The sequence below is a fragment of the Leopardus geoffroyi genome, chromosome D1 (assembly GCF_018350155.1).
Source record: "Leopardus geoffroyi isolate Oge1 chromosome D1, O.geoffroyi_Oge1_pat1.0, whole genome shotgun sequence".
Classification (NCBI taxonomy): domain Eukaryota; kingdom Metazoa; phylum Chordata; class Mammalia; order Carnivora; family Felidae; genus Leopardus; species Leopardus geoffroyi.
Genome location: NC_059329.1, coordinates 99,415,299 through 99,435,955, shown reverse-complemented (window position 1 = coordinate 99,435,955; position 20,657 = coordinate 99,415,299). Strand labels below are relative to the sequence as shown.

At 44.3% G+C, this 20,657-nt stretch overlaps 1 protein-coding gene across 4 annotated transcripts in view; it reads right to left on the bottom strand.

Annotated features, from left to right (window-relative positions):
- CD1H11orf49 (chromosome D1 C11orf49 homolog) overlaps positions 1 to 20,657 on the bottom strand; it is a 197,045-nt gene that overhangs the window by 12,852 nt on the left and 163,536 nt on the right. For all 4 annotated transcript variants that reach the window (XM_045485089.1, XM_045485090.1, XM_045485091.1 and 1 more), the window contains exon 4: positions 12,240 to 12,324. In XM_045485089.1, coding sequence (XP_045341045.1) covers positions 12,240 to 12,324 — 85 coding nt within the window. The remainder of the gene's footprint in view (positions 1 to 12,239; positions 12,325 to 20,657) is intronic.

The following is a 20,657-nucleotide window of genomic DNA, read 5'->3' as shown; positions in this document are numbered from 1 at the left end:
GAAGGAGTGAGCTGCCTGTTGCTAGAGATATTCAAGCAGAAGTCTGAAGGTTTGTACTAACTCAAAAGCATGAGAGCGCTTCCTCCAGCTCTGACAGACTGTGTCGTCCCAAGGGTGGCCAGAACGAACAGCTTTTCCGTTAGTGCTGGTTCTGAAGTTTGCTGTTTGGAGGACTGTGGCTGCAGAAAAGTCTGAAAGACTTAGAAAAATGCTCTTAGAAGCATCCTATGTTGCAGTGTGCATCTCCAAACTACTGCTCTGACCCATGAAAATTCTGGGCATCTGGCACTGGAATCTCGGAAGAACTGTGACAAGGCAGGCAGGAGGCTACAGGTCTGTCTTTGCTTCTGGTGACAGGGACGACCCCAGGCTGTGGGCCCTCGGTCCTGTGGGCAGCTCCTTCATCCTGAACTCAAACTTGTCAACACTCCCAGAGGGCTCACAAAGGAATCTCTTGGAAACGAGGTCATCCACATGTGCTGTTCTCCAGTTGATGGCAGTTGGCTCAACACCCCTTCCTGCCAGAGGCCTCCTGCTAACGTGCCAGCTGCTTCTGACACCTGGAGGAGCCGGGCGGCCACTGCTTTGAGGTGGAGCCAACAAGGCGCTGTTGCCAACAAGAGTCTGTACAAATCTATTGGATCATGGAAGGATCCTTGCAGGCCGTGCCTTAGGACTAGAGAGAGGGACTGTGGGAGAGAAGTAAAGGCAGTCCAGTTCAGGTTGGCTCTGAGCAGAGCCATGTGAAGGGTGGAGTCCAGGGCAGGCAACTGGAATGAAGAAAGAACACTTGGCAGGGTCAGAGCTAATCCCGGGGGGCTGGCCCTTCTCTCCCTCCCTTGCTGACTTCCAACAGCTGGGATGGGCTGGCTGGCTGGGCGTTAAGTGGGTGCCAGGGAAGCAAGAGCTTCCAGTCTGAATCTACCAACTTGCCAACTTTCTATTCACCCCCGGGTCAGTGTCCCTAGATAAATGACATGAGCTGCACCTGTTTACCTACAGTTCTGGGTTAGCAGCCCTGGGATCAAATCCCAGCTCCACCACTCACTGGCCACATTATCTTTTCTCTCTGAGCTTCATTATCCTCATCTGAGAAGAGGACATAATCATAATTCCTATTTTATGGGATTCTTGTGAAAAGTCCCTATGATGTCCTGCGCTTAGTGTATGATGAACACTCACAAGTGTTAGTTGCTATCAATGAGTGTATTCTAGTTGGCTTAAGGTGCTGGAAGAACTCAAAATAGCAAGCAGAAATATAGCTCAGAGGAAGTAAGTGCTACTATCACTCAACCACGCAGAGGTTCTCGGGCGGAAGCCAGCTATCCAGTTTCGAGTCCACTTTGGGGGGAAGCCAGCCCTCGGCCAGGGCCAGAAAGAAGAGCCACCTTCCATGGCTGCACTGCTTTTAGGAGGTCACATGACCAGGGTCTCTCAGGGGTGAGGTGAGTCCCAAAGCCTGTTGGGCTCACAGTGCACCTTGGGGGACTGTCCTTTTGTATCCGGCCATGAGTGAGGTTGAAGCCACACGCTGGCCACCTTCCGCAGGTCGGGGGAAGAAGCTGCTGCCGAGGTTTCCTGGGACACTTCCTTAGGGTTGTGACACTTCCTCTTCTGGACTGTGTGGGATGCACCCCCCTGTCGCACAAGCTGCCACAAGTCCACGCCCGCAGAGGAGCTTGGGAGGTCTGGGTCATTGTTCTCCCCTGGCTCCAGCCTGGGGTACCCCAAACCCCACCTGCCCTGTAGTGCCTAAGCTTGATCCAGGGAGTGCAGACAATAAGACAACAAGGGTTAATATTCATTAGGGGTTTACTGTGTCAGCAATATACAGCCATCGTTTCACTTCCTGCTCATACTAATCCCATGAGGTAAGTCCAATGAATATCTTGCTGAGAACACAGAGGTTCAGAAACTTGGCCAAGGTTGCAGGTACAAGTGCAAGTGTCATTCAAACACAGGTCTCTCTGACTCTAATCACAGCTGCACCTGGAAAGAAAACGTAGGCTCTGTGCTCTCGAGTGGCAATAACATCTTCCTGCTGGTGGCGCTGTCCCTTCTCCCACTCCCGCAGTTTGTTAGCAAGTACACAGCGACTGCCCCCAGGAGGGCTGGAAGCTGAGGCCTCATCCGCTACACCCTGCAGAGAGCTGGAAGGCCCAGCAACAGCCATCCAAACCCCATTATCCCAGCCCCTCCCAAGAAGCCTTATAGTTAGGGGAGAACTGTTCCTCGCTCTTAGGATAAAGACCAAATCCAACGCATGGCCCTGTGAGGCCCTCATTTCCCCGTCTGGTCCCCAAACTCCTTGAACTCCAGAACCACTGGCTTCTCAAAGCTCCTCTAGGTCAGGACTGGTGAGAGCCCGGCTTCTTTTCCAGGCTGCCGATTTCCCCTAGACACTTTTTTCACCTGCCACTCATCGCTCCCTACCTCAGTGCTACCCGTGCCTTTTGTTTTAAATGAAATATTTAAAGCTTCAGAAAGTTACCCAGAACATAACAAAAACCTGTGTACCCCTGGCCAACGTCATACACCTTAACATTTTGCTCTCCTTGCTTCAATTTTTAAAGCTTTGTAAAATGTTACACATGACGTTCAAGCCACCTGCGCGCCCTCCCTCATCCCATCCCTCTACGCTTCTTCCTCTGAAATCACCACTGAAACTTGGCGGTTTAGCATCGCTCTACATGAACTCACACAAATGCCTATATTCTTAAAACATGATCTAGCTTTGTGTTGCTTGCTTTCAAACTCTCCGCATCATTCTGGAACTTGACGTTTTGAGACAGATCAGTGTTGGTGCACAGATTTCTACCTGTATCCATTTCAGCTGGTGTACAGAATTCTGTGGATGGTATGATGCTGCTGCACTTTACTCTTTCCTCTGCAGAGGGACTTGCAGAGCGTTCCAGTGGGAGCTACTACAAATAATGCTGCATATTTCCTTCTAACAAGGGACACCTGTGAACTTCTTTAGATTTGCCTACATTGCCCCAAAGTGATAGTACCACTTTATGCTGCTACCAGCACTTTATGAGAGTTCCACATCCTCACCAAGGCTCGTGTTATCAGACTTTAAAATTTTTGTCGTTTGATGTGAAGTGGCATCTCAATTTCATTGGCCTTTCCCTGATTACTAGTGAGTTTGGACATGAAAATATGCTCATATGCTTATTAGCTGTTAGAGTTTTCTGTGGATTGCCTGCTCATATGCTTGGGCTATTTTTCTACTGAGGTTCTTCATCTTTTCCTTATTGATTTGTAGGAGTTCTTTATAAAACTCTTTTTAGAAGAAAAAATTCTGCAGACCAATCTGTTGTTAGACATACACATAAATCTCCTCTTCTGGTCTCTCACTTGTCTTTCAGCTTTGTCTATGCTATCTTTGGTTGAACAGAAAATTTTAATTCTTTTTTTAAATTTATTAAAAACATTTTTAATGTTTGTTTATTTTTGAGAGACAGCCCGTGCACAAGTGGGGGAGGGGCAGAGTGAGAGGGAGAGAGAGAATCCAAAGCAGGCTCTGTGCTGTCATTGTAGAACCTGATGCTGGGCTCAAACCCACAGAACTGTCAAATCATGACCTGAGCTGAAGTTGGACGCTCAACTGACTGAGCCACCCAGGTGCCCTTAAAGTTTATTTATTTATTTTCAGAGAGAGAGAGGGAGGGAGGGGCAGAGACAAAGAGAGAGAGAATCCCAAGCAGGCTCCATGCTGTCAGTGCAGAGCCTGATGCAGAACTCGAATGCACAGACTGGGAGATCATGACCTGAGCTGAAATCAAGAGTCAGATGCTTAACCAACTGAGCCACCCAGGCATCCCCTGAGAATTTTAATTCTTAATTCCCTGGTAGTCCTGGGGTTTAGGGATGGCTGGGGTTCAATTTGCCATCAGGGAATTCTTGCTTTCTATCTGATAATTCTCTTTGCTCTAGAAAGTCAGCTCTACTGCGGGGCAAGGACTGTATTTTTTCACTGCTCTGTTCTCAGCACCTGGAAGGTACTCGCAATGAACACTGACTGAATGAATAAATGAATGCAATTTTTTTTTGCAGTCAAGTTGATCAATCTCGTCCACTGGGCTTGGGCTCTTTGTACCTTAAGAATTCTTTTACTACCTGTTGGCCATAAATATATTTTCCTCTGTTCTCTTTTAAGAGTATTTTAGTTTTGCATTTCATATTTAGGCTTGTCATCTATGTGAAATTGACTTCTGAATATGAAATTGACTTCTGAATATGATATGGAGTAGGAATCTAACTTGATTTTCCCCTATGTGAATAACAAACTGCCGCATCAATTCTTCTTGAATTGATCCCCTTTCCCTACTGCTCTGCAATATTGCTTCTTTATAGGGGCGCCTGGGTGGCTCAGTCGGTTAAGCGTCCGACTTCGGCTCAGGCCATGATATCACGGTCCATGAGTTCAAGCCCTGTGTCGGGCTCTGTGCTGACAGCTCAGAGCCTGGAGCCTGCTTCGGATTCTATGTCACCCTCTCTCTCTGACCCTCCCCATTCATGCTCTATCTCTCTCTGTCTCAAAAATAAATAAACATTAAAAAATTTTTTTAAAAAGTATTACTTCTTTATAGATCAACTTTTTAAAGCTTAAAAAAATTTTTTTTTCATGTTTTTATTTATTTTTGAGTGATACTGTTAGATGGCAAGTCAGAGCTGGGGAAGATATCCAGGCAGAAAGCTATTGTAGGGGAGAGGCATAAAGAAAGACACCAAGAAAGCATAAAGCTGTATTGTCATGCACGATATGAAGTCTGGCATATAGAAGATGCTTAGGAAACAGCTGAAAAATGAATACAGGAATCAATCCCCATTTACCAGTTATACTTTTCTAAAATAGGTAATATTTTTTGAGGGCTGTGTGACAGGCATTTTACATGCATTATCTCATTAAATCCTCAAATCAATTTTATGAGGCAGGTGTTGTCATTATTTCCATTTTACAGATGAAGAAACTGAGGCTTAGAGAGACTGCTCACTGTCATAAGCCAGTAAGTGAAAGAATTTGGGATTTGAATCCAGGGCTGTCTGGCTCCAGCACCTGAGTCCTGCCTTTGTGACACAGGGACCAGCTGAAAAGTGAACCTCTTAAATTGGGATGAGTTACTAGGTCTGAACTAGATTCCTTAGGAGTTTGTGTGTTTTCCAGGCATTGTCTGTGTCTAGCACATATTATTACTCACTAGAAATCTGGCCTTCAGGGAGGGAGACGTGAGGTAAATTGTGTTTTAAAATGACAAGAGAGAGAATGAAATGTAAATCCTTTTGATGGGATCGATTCTAAAATGCCAGAATCAGACTGGCTTTCAATGCACTAAATCAATACTCCTCAAAGTGGATGACCATTAGCATCACCTGGCAAGTGTTTGGAAATATGAGTTTTGGAGCCCCACCTCAGATCCCCTGAACTCCGGGGATGGAGTCTGCCATCTGTGGTTTAATAAGCCCTGCAGGTGACCCTGTGTCAACTTGCACCCTGAACGGGTTACAGGTGTGAGGGTCCTCTTGGCCCAGCAGGGAGGAGGCCAGAGCCTGCAGGCTGATCACGGGCAAAGTCATCTTTACTGACTTTTTGTTATGTGTATATTATTTTCTGAGTGTTCTGAAGTGAAAAAAGGCCAGAAATAACTGCCTTAGGGGGCTGAGAAACTTCTTGTTTATTTTTAAAAAATTTTTTAATGTTTGTTTATTTTTGAGAGAGTGACAGAGACAGAGCATGAATGGGGGGCAGGGGGCAGAGAGAGAGGGAGACACAGAATCAGAAGCAGGCTCTAGGCTCCGAGCCTCAGCACAGAGCCCGATTCGGGGCTCGAACTCACGAACCGTGAGATCATGACCTGAGCTGAAGTTGGATGCTTAACTGACTGAGCCACCCAGGTGCCCTTCTTCTTGTTTATTTTTAAAAATCTGGTAATAATAATAATGCCAACATTATTTTAACGGCAAGAAACTATTACTTATTGAATGTCTACAATGTGCTAATATGCGTATATTCATAAAATATATATATTTTTGAAACCAATTTGACAATAAATTTCATATATTTAAAAAAAATAATAAAATAAAATAAAATAAAATAAAATAAAATAAAATAAAATAAAATATATATTTTTTCTAGTTGTTGAAAGTTACACTGTCCTCGGAGTGAGTTAGTATTATTCCCCATTTTACAGATATGGACACAAGCCTTAGAGAAGTTATGAGAAATCCCCAAGGTCATCCAGTTAATGGGGCCCCAGTGGCACGTACATCCAGGTCTTTCCAATGCTATGATGCTTGTGCTCTTATAGGTCAGGGTTAAGACTACTACTTCTAACATTGAAAGTTTACTCTGTGCCAGGCATTGTTTTAAGCACATTATGTACTTCTTCAATTATTACAACTATTATTATTTCCATTTGATAAATGAGGAGAATGAGGCTCAAAAAAAAAAAAAAAAAAAAAAAACAACTTTCCCAAGGGCACAAGCTGGTGGACTGTGTAACCAGGATTTGAACTCAAGAAGTCTGGCTCGAATTGCCAGACACGGCAAGGTGCTTCTCACCTTCAGGAACGCCTCCCGGTCCAGGGAGGAGGGAGACAGAGATGCTGTGGTGATCATTTAAGGATAAAACCTCTGATGACCCCCCCACTGCTACAGGAATGTGCGAGGTGGAGGGCGTCTGGGGCTAGGCCTGTCTTGCAGCCCATTTGCCATCTTTCCTGTGCCTCTGGCTCACACCTGCTGCCCCAGGGCCTGGCTGCGGTGCTTGCCGTCCATGAGTCAGGCACACGTGGAGACGCCATGCCCCCGAACAGGCTCTGCTGTGCAGCTGCGTGTGGATTACATTCTTCCATGCACACATCATCGCAGCCTGGAGCCTCCTTCTGTGGCCTGTCCCCAGACCTCAGGGCCCTGGGAAAAGTAAGCCCAGCCATGACATGGGAGAGTGCGATGCCTCTTCTAGCAACAGTAACTGCCTTGGAGGCCTAACCACCTCCATTTGCGATTTTGATCAGAAGCCTGGCCTTGTGTGAGGAAGTTGGGATCTCGATCTTTGGGACAAAGTAAGAATAGCTTAAGCCATCAGAGAGTGCTTTCTGGGATATAGACAAGTTTTGTACCCACACGCCAGCTGGAGTGGAGTGAGCAAAGAATGGCATTGGGGAGGCGGGGTTGACACAAAGCCTAACACACAGGGAGCAAACTAACTTCCCCTGGTTCTGAATTCACCTCTAACTTCTTTTTATTTTATTTTATTTTTTATTTTTATTTATTTTTAAATGTTTATTTTTGAGAGAGAGAGGGAAAGAGGAAGAGAGAGAGAGAGTGTGTGTGAGCAGGGGTGGGTGGGCAGAGAGAGGGAGACACAGAATCGGAAGCAGGAAGCAGGCTCCGGCTTCTGAGCTGTCAGCACAGAGCCCGATACTGGGCTCGAACTCACGAAGCGTGAGATCATGACCTGAGCCAAAGTCAGACGCTTAAACAACTGAGCCACCTAGGTGACCCTCACCTCTAATTTCATAGCCAGCATCCTGAGGATTGTCCTAGGCCCTTCTGTTGTTTCTACCTGCATTCCCATAATCCCCTCACACTGCTACCAGCATGGACTATCAAACAGCAGGCTTCCTGGAGGGGATAAGCTTTGCTTCCAGCCACAGCTAGGGGGATACCACTGCTGAAGTCTGTTGGTATCAATAATTGTAAGAATCCGAGCATTTTAGATGACTGTGTTACTTCTATTCTTTTTTTATTTAAAAAATTTTTAAATTTACATCCAAGTTAGTTAGCATATAGTGCAATCATGATTTCAGGAGTAGATCCCAGTGATTCATCCTCTATGTTTAACACCCAGTGCTCATCCCAATAAGTGTCTTCCTTAATGCCCCTTACCCATTTAGCCCCCCACCACAACCCCTCCAGCAACCTTCAGTTTGTTCTCTGTATTTAAGAGTCTCTTATGTTTTGTCCCCCTCCCTGTTTTTTATATTATTTTTGCTTCCCTTCCCTTATGTTCATCTGTTTTGTATCTTAAATTCCATATGTGAATGAAGTGATATTTATCTTTCTCTAATTTTGCTTAGCATAATACCCTCTAATTCCATCCACGTAGTTGCAAACGGCAAGATTTCATTCTTTTTGATTGCCAAGTAATACTCCATTGTCTATATATACCACATCTTCTTTATCCATTCATCCATTGATGGACATTCAGACTCTTTCCACACTTTGGCTATTGTCGATAGTGCTGCTATAAACATTGGGGTACATGTGCCTCTTCGAAACAGCACACCTGTATTCTTTGGATAAATACCTAGTAGTGCAATTGGTGGGTTGTAGGGTAGTTCTATTTTTCATTTTGTTAGGAACCTCCATACTGTTTTCCAGAGTGCCTGCACCAGTTTGCATTCCCACCAGCAGTGCAAAAGGGTTCCTCTTCTCTGCATCCTCACCAACACCCGTTGTTGCCTGACTTGTTAATGAGTGCCATTCTGACAGGTGTGAGGTGGTATCTCACTGTGGTTTTGATTTGTATTTCCCTGATGATGAGTGATGTTGAGCATTTTTTCATGTGTCTGTCAGCCATCTAGATGTCTTCTTTGGAAGAGTGTCTATTCATGTCTTTTGCCCATTTCTTCACTGGATTATTTATTTTTTGGGTGTTGAGTTTGATAAGTTCTTTATAGATTTTGGATACTAACTCATCTGATATGTCATTTGCAAGTATCTTTTCCCATTCCACTGTTGCCTTTTAGTTTTGCTGATTGTTTCTTTCGCTGTACAGAAGCTTTTTATCTTGATAAGGTCAGAACAGTTCGTTCTTGGTGTTCTTTTTTTTTTTAATTTTTTTTTTTTTTTTTGAGACAGAGAGAGACAGAGCGTGAGCAGGGGATGGGAAGAGAGAGCGGGAGACACAGAATCTGAAGCAGGCTCCAGGCTCTGAGCTATCAGCACAGAGCCTGATGTGGAGCTCAAACTCACGGACTGTTAGATCATGACCTGAGCTGAAGTTGGACGCTTAACCACTGAGCCACCCAGGCGCCCCACTTGGTGTTACTTCTAATCTTGAGTGCTTACACATATCAAATTGTTTGGAAGGCTCTGGAAGTTGGGTGGGGCAAGTGCAAAGCTGAGGCTGCTAGGGGTTGAAAATCCTACAGAAGGTCACCCTCATTAACTTGCCACCAACCTTTCAGGAAAGGAGGACAGTAACTGTTCTGGAGTGACAGAAACCAAGGTGAGATGTCACAGAGTGGTGGCAGACAGTGACTGAGGCCCAAAGGGGTCCTCTTCTACACCTAATGTTAAGCTCCTTGAGGGGAAGAACAGCATCTATTCATCACTGTATCCCCAGTGTACATAATTGCTCCTGGCATTCAAGAAATACCTGATGGGATGAAGTACTGCTATAACATGGGTGAACCGTGAAAACACTATGCCAAGTGTAAGAAGCTAGTCACAAAGGACCACATACTATATGATTCCACTCATTTTAAATGTCTAGAATAGGCAAATTTATAGAGACAGAAAGTAGATTAGTGGTTGCCCAGGGCTGGGGAGGAGGGAAGGATTGGGGAGTAGTGGCTAAGGACTGCAGGATTTCTTTTGGGGGCAATTAAAATATTCTAAACTTGATTGTGCTGATGGATACGAATGTACTCTGTGACTATAATAAAAGCCCATTGAATTTTGTTTTAAGTAGGCTTCATGTCCAGCACAGAGCCCAATGCAGAGCCCAACATGGGGCTTGTACTCATGACCCTGAGATTAAGACCTGAGCTGAGATCAAGAGTTGGATCAGAAACCCCAAGCTGTTAAAAATTTTTAATGAATATATAAATGAATGAACGAACAAATGAATATAGGATACAGTGGCTGATGTTTGTTCTTCGAGTTACTGAGAATCACGGACTATTTGAACTACGTAAAATGCCTGACAAGCGATGTCATTCATATGTTCATTCAATCGGGAGACACTTAATGGAGTGTGTAGCACGTATCTAGGTACTGGTCTGGGCAACAGGGATCCAGCAGCAAATAAGACTGGTATAGATCCTGCCTGCCCTCATGGAGCTTACACTTACTTGGAGCTTACTTACACTTATGGTTCCTTTTCTCTAGGAAGATTTGTTAGAGATGACAGCTGATTTTTATTATTCAGCTATGTAGAAAACATAGTACAGTCTTTAAAGAGTTTTTTTCCCCCAAATTTGGGGCTGAATCTTCCTTAAAATAATCTGACCTCAAGGGGCACTATCATTGGAAATCTGAAGGTAACTCCAGCTGGCTGCTCTTAAATTACAAGAGATAATCTCCCACATTTTATTGTCAACTATGGAAAAAAAAAATCTAAATCTCCTTTGGATAGCAGATCAGTTAAAATGATAAAACCCGAATTGCTGCTTTTACCAGGGGCCAAGTGCCACTGGAAAAGGTAAGTATCCACTGGACAACGCAGGGAAGAAGATTTTGGTTGCGTGACCACTAAACAAGTTTTGCACATGACCAGCAAAATCAGCGTGTGAGCTGTGAACTGCAGAACAGCCCGCCCCGGTGTAAGGCTGGAGTCTGTCGCTGGCAGCGGAGGGGATGGTTGGCTCACCTCAGAAGGACTGAGATGGTTCTTGGTGCAGCGTAGCCAGTGCAGCTGTGGTGTCAGTGGGTCAAACCACCACGCAGAAATGATTTCACAAGATGAGCAGGCAGGAGGGTGAGGAGGTTAAGGGCAAAGTCTGTGGATTCAGGCAGCCCTGGGTTCAGGTCATGCCTCTGCTACTTACAAGCTATCAGTAAATTCAGGCCACATACTTGACCTCTTTGAGCCTTAATTTCCTCTTTTTTTTTTTTTTTTTTTTTTTAATTGAGGCATATCAGTTTCCTCTTGAGTAAAATAGGAAGGTAACAGTTTTTATAAGGATTAAGTGAGGTAATTAAGGTAAATGAATTTAAATGAAATAATGAAGGTAAATCATACACTATGCTTGAGGTAAGATGGACATTAAAAAATATTATTAAGACTTTACTTTTGGGGTGCCTGGGTGGCTCAGTCAGTTGGGTGTCCAACTTTGGCTCAGGTCATGATCTCACGGTTCATGAGTTTGAGCCCCGTGTCAGGCTCTGTGCTGACAGCTCAGAGCCTGGAGCCTGCTTTGGGTTCTGCATCTCCCTCTCTCTCTGCCCTCCCCGCCCTGCCCTCTGTCTCTCTAAAAAATAAACAAACATTAAAAAGTTAAAAAAGAAAAACAAGACTTTACTTTTTAGAGCAGTTTTAAGTTCACAGCAAAATGGAGGGGGAGGTGCAGAGATTTACCACATACCCCCCATCCCCCAACTCTTGCATAGCTTCCTCCATATCAACACGAGCACTGCACTGGAGTGGAACATTTGTTACAATTGATGAAGCTACACTGACACAACATGATCACCCAGAGTTCATACTTTACATTACCCTTCATGTGTACTTTAGGGACAGATGTACAATGACATGTATCTATCATGTGTAGTATAATACAGAGTATTTTCCTAAAAATCCTCTTTTCTGGCAATTTCAGAGAACACAATTTTTGAAATTCTTCCATTTGCCACCTTAGGTCACATTTCGTGCCAAGTAAAAGGTAACTGAGGCACAGTCCAACTACCTCATTTAGTTAAAATGGGAATAACAATGAAATCAAACGCAGAAATAAGGGGATTCAAACTATTTCTGCCAAGTCTTCCTGGTTCTGGACTAACCTTGAAAATCTTCTTTCAGCATAAATAATATCATTTATCCTTCTCTTAATTGGGCTTTATCACCTCCATACCGTTCCAGTCTCCAACCTCAATCTATGCCTTCATTCACTGGTCACTGCCAACTCTTGCCCCTTCATTTCTCAGAATATCCTCTAGAGACTTGTGTGTGTGTGTGTGTGTGTGTGTGTGTGTGTGTGTGTGTGTGTGTCTGTGTGTGTGTGTGTGTGTGTGTCTTCATCTCACCACCCCCCAGCTCTATCTGCAGACCCTAAGGCCCCCCACAGAAACCACAAAGGATCATTTGGCTTCCCTTGGGAAAGGCAGAAAGTGAGCATTATGTTTTGGGGCAAATCTCAAACAGACCCCTCTCCAAATGCCAGTTTCTCCCTAATGGTTTTGTATTTTTCCTAATGGTTTGCTTGTTTGTGTGTATACATTTCAGGTTTCTCTAAGAAGTCCTGGCCCGCAGAGGGCTGAGTTAGCTTCTAGAGCCCAGGGCACATACCTGGCTGCTTTCTGAGTGAGCTCCAGGGGGAAATCCGGGCACAGCAGTTGCAGTAAACAGTGATATTCTCTCATGGTCAGCAAATCTGAAGTTGAAATGGAGAGGAACACATTAGGTCTCTGCGTGTGAAGTCATTGCTCTTTGTTTGGCCATTTCATGGGTTTCAGACCTAGCCTCGGTAGAGCTGCTCTTGTAAAGGTGAGTTAGTGCTAGCTACTAACCTCTGGTAGTGAGATTCTAAGATCAATGTTTCTACAAAGTTTTTCCCGGGTGGAAGGTACCCAGCTACAACATTTTGGCTAACGGAGCCTCCCTGGTTTAAAAAATGGTCGGGTGAGAAGGGAACAAGAGGGATACCTTGATCCACATTCTTAGTCTGGTTTTCCTTGTGTATGAAAATCTACAAGAACGAGTCATTTCAAAGCTGGTTAAATCTGCTGAAATTCTCTGGCATGGTAGCATTCACCACAACATGCCCAAAGACCATCCACAGATATCTGGAAGCACTACTAAGGCAAACTCAGTCTTTCAATATATGGAGAAGAATACATCACAGCAACCCACAGACCTTATTACTCTGTCATCCAGTATTGCACAGCCTGGCTTCTTTTGGATGCCTGCACAAAAATCTGGCCATTCTATTACAGGAAACCAAGACAAAGGTTCAAGATACACAATCAAGGCAACCAGATGATTCCTGATATACAGTAGCAGTGCCCTGGGAGAGATGAGCCAGGATGAGGCTCTGTAGCCCAGCAGCAAACCCAGAGATGCAAATCTCAGGGAGGTCTCGCGGCTCCCAAGGGAGAGGAAATACACTGATGTGTAAAGGTTGTCTTGTTATTACATGTACCAAAGCCAAAAGATTTTAGAACAGCCAGGCAATCCGCAAGTACTCTGTATACCAAAGCATTTCAAATATGGAAGAACAAGCTAATGGTAAAGCAACAGCAGGCAACCTGGAAGCCATCCTAACTGGGAGAATGAGTGAGACAAGGGAATCCAGAGGGCATGGCCACATTTGGGGAATGAAGATGATGATCATAGGCACTTGGTTTCTTTGGACCCAAGTTAGCCCAAACCACAGGAATCCAGATCTCCTGCCCTGCTAGTTTGGTTGATGCTTTTCCAAGATAAAAACCCCAAATCTCCAGGGACAGGCCTGGGTTCCTACTACTTTTTCATCAAAGCTCAATTCAAGGTGGGGGCAGAGAGTTAAACTAACCACACTGCCAAAGTCAGGGTCACCAAAGCAACAGGCTCAGTGCCAATGTAGGTCAAAGGATCAAGATGGCTTTTGTGGCCTTCGTCTTGGCCACAGTGGGGTGTGCACTTTCCTCTCCTCATTCGCCTGACCTCGGGCACAGCCTGGTAGGAGGTTTTGCTCATCAAAGGATGGTGTAATAGCCACTCACGGTCTTACAGCTTTAAGGTAAGGGGCAGGAAAGGTGAAGAAAGGGGAGAAAAGCTATTGAATATAACGGATTCCCACATTATTCTCACTCCAGAACTCCCTGTGTAAAGAGGAGTGACTTCTGGAAGGAAGTAAATACACGCATACCTTGGAGATACTGTGGGTTTGGTTCAGAACACCGCAATAAAGCAAACATCCCAACAAAGTGAATCAAATGAATTTTTTGGTTTTCCAGTGCATGTAAAAGTAATGGTTACACTAAGCTGCAATCTATTAAGTGTGCAATAGCATTATATCTAAAAAAAAGTACATGCCTTAGTTTAAAAATACTTTATTGCTAAAAAATGCTAACCATCATCTGAGCTTTCAGCAAGTTGTAATCACTGATCACAGATGACCACAACAATAATGAAAAGGTTTGAAATATTGTGAGAATTACCAAAACATGACACAGAGACACAAAGTGAGCAAATGCTATTGGAAAAATGGTGCCGATGGACTTGCACAATGCAGGATTGCCACAAACCTTCAATTTGTAAAAAAATGCAATGTCAGCGAAGCACGAACACGTCTATAAAAGAAAATGCTATCTTTGAATCATCATTGCTTTCCTTGGCTAATTGGTGGATGTATCTGATCATTCTTAGGGGGTCAAAGTGTTTCACAGAAATTCACATTTGTCCCCCAAAGTTACCCACAAGATATCCTTGGGAAGATAAATCAGTGAAGGAATACGGGAAGCCTAGAGGACTGTGTAACTCCCACACTGAGTCGAGAAAGACAAGGTTGGGTATCAATCTCAGCCTCCTGGTTTCCTGACCCTCAGCTCTCTTTAGGTTCTTGATGACATTCTAACTCATGTACTTCAAATAGTTGCTTCCAAAGATAGAAGGATGATTTACAAAAATCATTTTGTATTTCTCTAATGCAACAACAGCTCTTGGAAATACTAAATACATCAGAATAACAGAATACAGCTTGTTCACCACTTCTAGAACTTGACATTCCCAAATGGAAAATGAGGAAGATAAAGAGATGAATGAAAATCTAGGCAAATAGAGAACTTTTGCCACCTTCATTGTGGAAGACAGCAGTTCTACTTCTACTAATGTAGTGGCTGGATATTTTGAGAGAGAGGCATTTGCTGCTCGGAGATACTCCTCAGTTGAGTAGTGGGTATTTGGGAGAATGGCAAGTGGTCACGCTTGTTCCAAAATCAGAACACTGATGAGCAAATAGGAGCTGGCCCCTTCCTGTCTCTCAGGCTAGGGTTCAACCCTTAGCTCTGCAATTTACCAGTTACGCAACCGCGGGCAAATTGCTCAATCTCTCTAAATCTCAGTTTCTCATCTATAAAATGGGAATGATGACACTTACCTTTCAGGGTTGAAGTCAAGATTAAAAGAGAGGATGTCTATAAAGTACTTAGCAGAATGTCTACAACATAGTAACACCAAACAGTGGGGGATATTTTAGTTTTGTTTTTAAATGCTGGGGGCAAAGACAGGCGAGAAGAGCAAGGTGTTTCCTGCTGAGTTTAAGAGCTTAAACACCTAGGAGTGGTCTGCCTTGAAATTTTCTGTCAGGTTGCCTGAGCCAAACATGTTTTTAAATACTCTTTGCAGTATTCCTTCATTTCGTATTACTATGGGCCTCCTCAGTTCCAGGCACAGTGTTACAGCGATGAAGAAGCCAGCAGTCTTCTTAGCTCCCAAGACTTACACTCAGGCACTAGCTAACCCTAAATGCCTACTTCGGGCCCTCTAAGAGCTCTCCAAGATCTCAAAGGCCTTTTCAGGCAACACTTTGTGCCTCAGGAACAACAGTAACGAGACTAAATAGTCACTGAGCCTTGAATTAGCTCACTTCACCTTCGCAACAACCTTATGAAGTAGACTCCATTATTCCCAGTCCCACTTCACAGCCAAGGACAAGGAGGCTTAGAGAGGTGAAGTATAGTTGACCCTTGAACAATGTGGGGTTAGGGGCACCAACCCCCTGCACAGTCAAAAATCCATGTATAACTTTTGACTCCTCAACAACTTAACTTCTAATAGCCCACTGTTGACTAGAAGCTGTACTGATAACACAGTCAATTAACTTATATTTTGTGTGTTATATGTATTTATATGTTATATTCTTATAATAAAGTAAACTAGAGAAAAGAAAATGATATTAAGAAAAACATAAAGAAGAGAAAATACATGTATAGTATTGTACTGGAAAAAACAAAACATGTACAAAGGGATCTGTGCAGTTCAAACCCATGTTGTTTAAGGGTTGACTGTCATTTGGTAAGTGATAAAAGAAGGGTCCAGAGTCTGGGGGGACAGGAAGGGAACATGGCTTCCCAGAATAAAACCTGAGGCTGGGAGGGAAAGATGGGGGTCTGAAGGCTGGGTGGGCTTAATGATAATATTAACAGCCAACATTTATTGAGCACTTACTATGGGCCAGGCACTGTTCTTGCAAGGGCTTGTCCTATGTCGTCTCATTTAATCTTCACTATGGTTACCCCCATTTCACAGACACAAAAACTCAGATCACGCACGCGTAAGAGGTAGACCTGGAATTCAGACACAGGCAGTCTGGCTCTAGCGTTTACCCAACTAACACTTTCAGCACCTTGATCTTATCAACCCTAATGTGTGAAGGCTTAAGAGCTTGTTTTTCCCTCCAAACAAACTGCGGGAACTAAATAGCTCCAGGTGAACTGGATCAAGGAGACAATTCAAGTGATTTGGGATTTTTTTCATGTAAGAAATTTAGTCTGAAAGGTTTAATTACTGTCAACAGGAAAGACCTGCAGCTCCAGCAGCACAGCCTGTGCTGGGCCACAGGCCACGGGAGGGCGGGGGATGGGTGCACCTGTGCTCCTGGCCTCGGCGCCATTTCTCATCCCCGCCCACCTGCCAGCCGCTCTTTGCCCTGGCAGGTGCAGGGAAGGTAAGTGGTGCGTATGGACAGACAGACGCCTTCTCTAAAGGAACCCCACGCCCCCAACTAGGAAAGCATCAGCCAGCAGGTCCTGAAAGATTAAAGGCGAAGGCACAAGAAGGGTCTGGTATAAGATCAACATTAAAACATTCTCCACAAATTGGTGCTTCTCTTTTTGTGGGTGGTCAGAGCTGTTAAACGTTCTTATTCTCAGCATTGTAATAGTCCCATTGACCGTGTGCCCGGCTCTGGACCAGAGGCTTTTACATCCTTGGTTCTCTTCTCTCCAGAGGCAACACAGCGTAGCACCGTGGCTCACAGCATAGACTTCAGAGTTATCCTGCCTGGGTCAAAATCCCAGCTTTGCCACTGATTTCAAATTACTTGACCATTAAGCTCTCTGTGCCTCAGTTTCCCCACCTATAACATGAGGATAATGACAGTAGCACCATCATACAGTTGTTGTGAGTTAATGTAAAGGGCTTAGAACAATGGCTCATCAAAAGTGCTCTGTTACTATTTGCTATTATTATTTTAGAAATAAAAAAACTAGGGTTTCTTTAAAGGTTGATTACCTTCTCAAGGAAACAGAACAACTTAGAGGAGGGAGAACGGTGATTCGCAGGTAAGCTCGTCTAGCTCCAAAGGTCCTTCTAGTTCTCACCAGCAGGTGAGATCCGGCTGGTTTATGGAGGACTTGACTTCTGGTGGTAGGATTGTTCACACCAGGTGACTGACAGGTTTCTATTGAAGTTAAACATATAGATACCCTGCAGGTGGGCCACATTAAACTGGGCAGGGCACTTGTATTAGTGGAGAGCCCAGACGTAGTAATCAGACGACTTTGCTTCAAAGCCTGGCTCCACTACTTAACCTCTAGTGTGATCTGGACAAGTTGCACAACTTCTCTGAACCTCGGTTTCCTCTTCTTAGAAACGTGAATGACCACAGTACCTACCTAGTGCGATTGTTGTAAAAACCAAATGAGGCAATTTAAATATAAGGCACTTTTCTGAGAAATTTTCGAAGTGCCCAATAAGTGGTAGGATTATTTTATAGTTATTAACTGATTAAAACTTGAAGTCCTGAAATTAAGGAATCTTTAGACTTAAAACCCTTAGCACAATGCCTGGCACAGAGCAGTAAATATTTATTGAAGGAATGAATGAATGAATAAAAACATGCATTACATAGAGACCAGAGGAAAATTCAGACGGACAGATTTCTGGTCACTGGGTGAACTACCGAGATGGGGACTCCCCAGGCACAGGAGGCATATATACAAATTTAAGGGGCCACGAGGAGATGTTGGAGCTGTAAAGTGCTGAAAATGGAAAACGTCCTGTTCAGTAGGTACCACAACTCTCAGTGAACACAATACGTGCTGGCAGGGGGACTACACTCCATGTGCTTGTTGACTCCTAGCACCTTCTTATCAATGTTAAATCCAGTCAGCTTGGATATTTGTTTTCATAGGATTATATCACCAATTTTACCATGAAAACCAGAGGAAACCTAAGGTTTACTTCATAATAATTCACTTGATCACTGTTACAACTCTAGCAGGAATACTGTATTTTCCAAGATAACCAGCCCCTGGTTTAGAATAGTCTTTCGTTGGTTATCTCTACTCTAATCCCAGAGGGTGACAGGTGAGGTTATTTTGAATAAGAAAATTAGTCTAATCAGAAATTGCTGATGCCCAATAATCAAGGACTAACTTGTTCTCACCTCTTTCTTTCTTGGAAAAGAAGGATGAAGGTCTCCTCTTGTCTTTTCTACATCTGGTCTGCCTTCTTGCTGTGGAAATTCCTGTTTCGGAAGCTCTGTGGGGGCAGCTTAGTCATCTCTACATCCTCCTCCAAGACCACCCTGTGTGCCCACACATTTGCTCAGGAAGAACTGCGGTGGTGTGGTTGTAGACTCAGATGCTTTTGCTCTTCCTGGGAAATGGTGCCTTTTCCAGGGTCAGAGTGGTGTCATTCAAGGAGACCAGTGGAGGGCGCCTGGGTGACTCAGTCGGTTAAGTGTCCTGACTTTGGCTCAGGTCATGATCTCACAGTGTGTGGGTTCCAGACCCATGTCGGGCTCTGTGCTGACAGCTCAGAGCTTGGAGTGTGCTTTGGATTCTGTGTCTCCCTCTCTCTCTCTGCCCCACCCTGCTTGTGCTCTCTCTCTCTCTCTCTCAAAAATAAACATTAAAAAAGAAAATAAAGGAGACCAGTGGAGGAGTGCCAGACAGAAGCAACTAGCGCCATATCTTTGTCCCTCACTCGGAGAAAGCCCAAATCAAGCATTTTTAGCACCAAAAGGATGGGGGATGAAATGGGCTTTAGTCTGGATTTGTTTCTGTGACTGCCTACAAATGTTGATGGCTGGGTGAGCTAGTGCTAGGACCAGAGCTAGAGATAATGAAATGTTACCAAGCATTGGGGAATCCCAGTGGACTGGACAACCTCTAGTTGGTTGGCTGCATAACCTCCATAGGAGGCCACAGAGGCCAGAGAACACCACAGCCCATGAATGGACTCTCCAATTTTCAGTTGCAATTGTTTTTATGTTCTGTTCTGCAGGGCTTGTGGATGCTCATTCTAAATGACACTCACCCTCAGCCAGCCTGCTCTGCCAAGAGATGCTCGGAAGGACATGGATAGTTTGGGGCATGACCACACCGCCCCTTCCTAACCCCCAGCGCACTGAGGCTTTGGTACCAGTCTGCAGCTGAGTAAATACTACTCTGCAAGGAGAGGGATGGGAGGGAAGGAGAGCAGGGAGGAGAGAAGAGGAAGGAGGCAAGACATCTGACAGCTTCACTCCCCACGTAGCATGTAGTCCCACAAGTCACAGGAAGATTGCTGACATCCTAGAGCTATGTTCCTGTCAAGCAAACCCCAGAAGGAGAGCAGGCTGTGTTCCTAAATTTTATCCCTTTTGAGAGCACTGTTGTTTTATATTATAAATGGAGGGAAATCATAATTAGTTCACTGAAAAGGAAATGATTTCACAAAAGCAATGAGAAGCACTGGCTTCCACTGACACCTGTGGGGTAAAGTAGTTGGGCCATTATTAACACCATCCTTTGCGAGCTCATTATTCCCCAGAGCATGTTCAGTGTATTTAAACCAGGGCTGAAAGCCAGACTCCCTCTCTTTCTTTCCTTCATTATGACTGAGCCCAACATCAAATGATTATTTCTGTTTGACCAGTATATGCATTCTAGGCAAAGTATTAAATCAGACATGGTAACAATTGCATGGCAATTTTTAGAATGAACAAAAGAAACCCCCCGGAATTGTTTATATTAACCAAAGATTTAAAGAAATATGAGCATTTCTAATCAGCGTCTGAAAATCTGCAGGCATCGTGTATGGCACATCATGGCAATCTGGCCCGGTATTTAGGCTACCCATGGCCATCCCTAGCTCCCACAGTGGCACTGAACCAGAGGCCTGGTCTGACATGACAAGAATCCCACATACCATGTTAGAGCATCTTTTCTGTCCATCATGATGGGGCTGTTGGGAGTTCAAGGACCAAGGCAAAGCTTGGTTCTGGGGGAGGACACTGTCTTAGACAGCTTTGATGACACGAAACACAGCAGGTTGCAATGCCCAGGACGGGCAACCCTATGGTGTTATGGAAGGAGGCACCAGCGCCAGAAGACAAGAAAGCCTCTGTCCAGTAGCAACAGGGCCAGCTATTCTGGCATGAGTACAGTCTCCTGACAATTTATTGAGGAAGCTCAATAAATTGAGCTTTGGGAGGCAGCTTTGGACACCAAAATGTGGAGAAGGATCTTGGCACCATAAGTTCTTAGAGGGCCCGGCAGCTTATCAAGTTATTTCAAGCTTAGTATCTGCACCCATTCACATTTAAAAAACAATGTGTATTTATTTATTTTGAGGGAGAGAGAGAGTGAGTGGGGAAAGGGACAGAAAGAGAGGAGGGAGAGAATCCCAAGCAGGCTCCATGCTGCCAGTGCAGAGCCTGACAAGGGGCTAGATCTCTTGAACCGTGAGATCATGACCTGAGTGAAATCAAGAGTCAGATGCTTTTCAAGAGTCGGA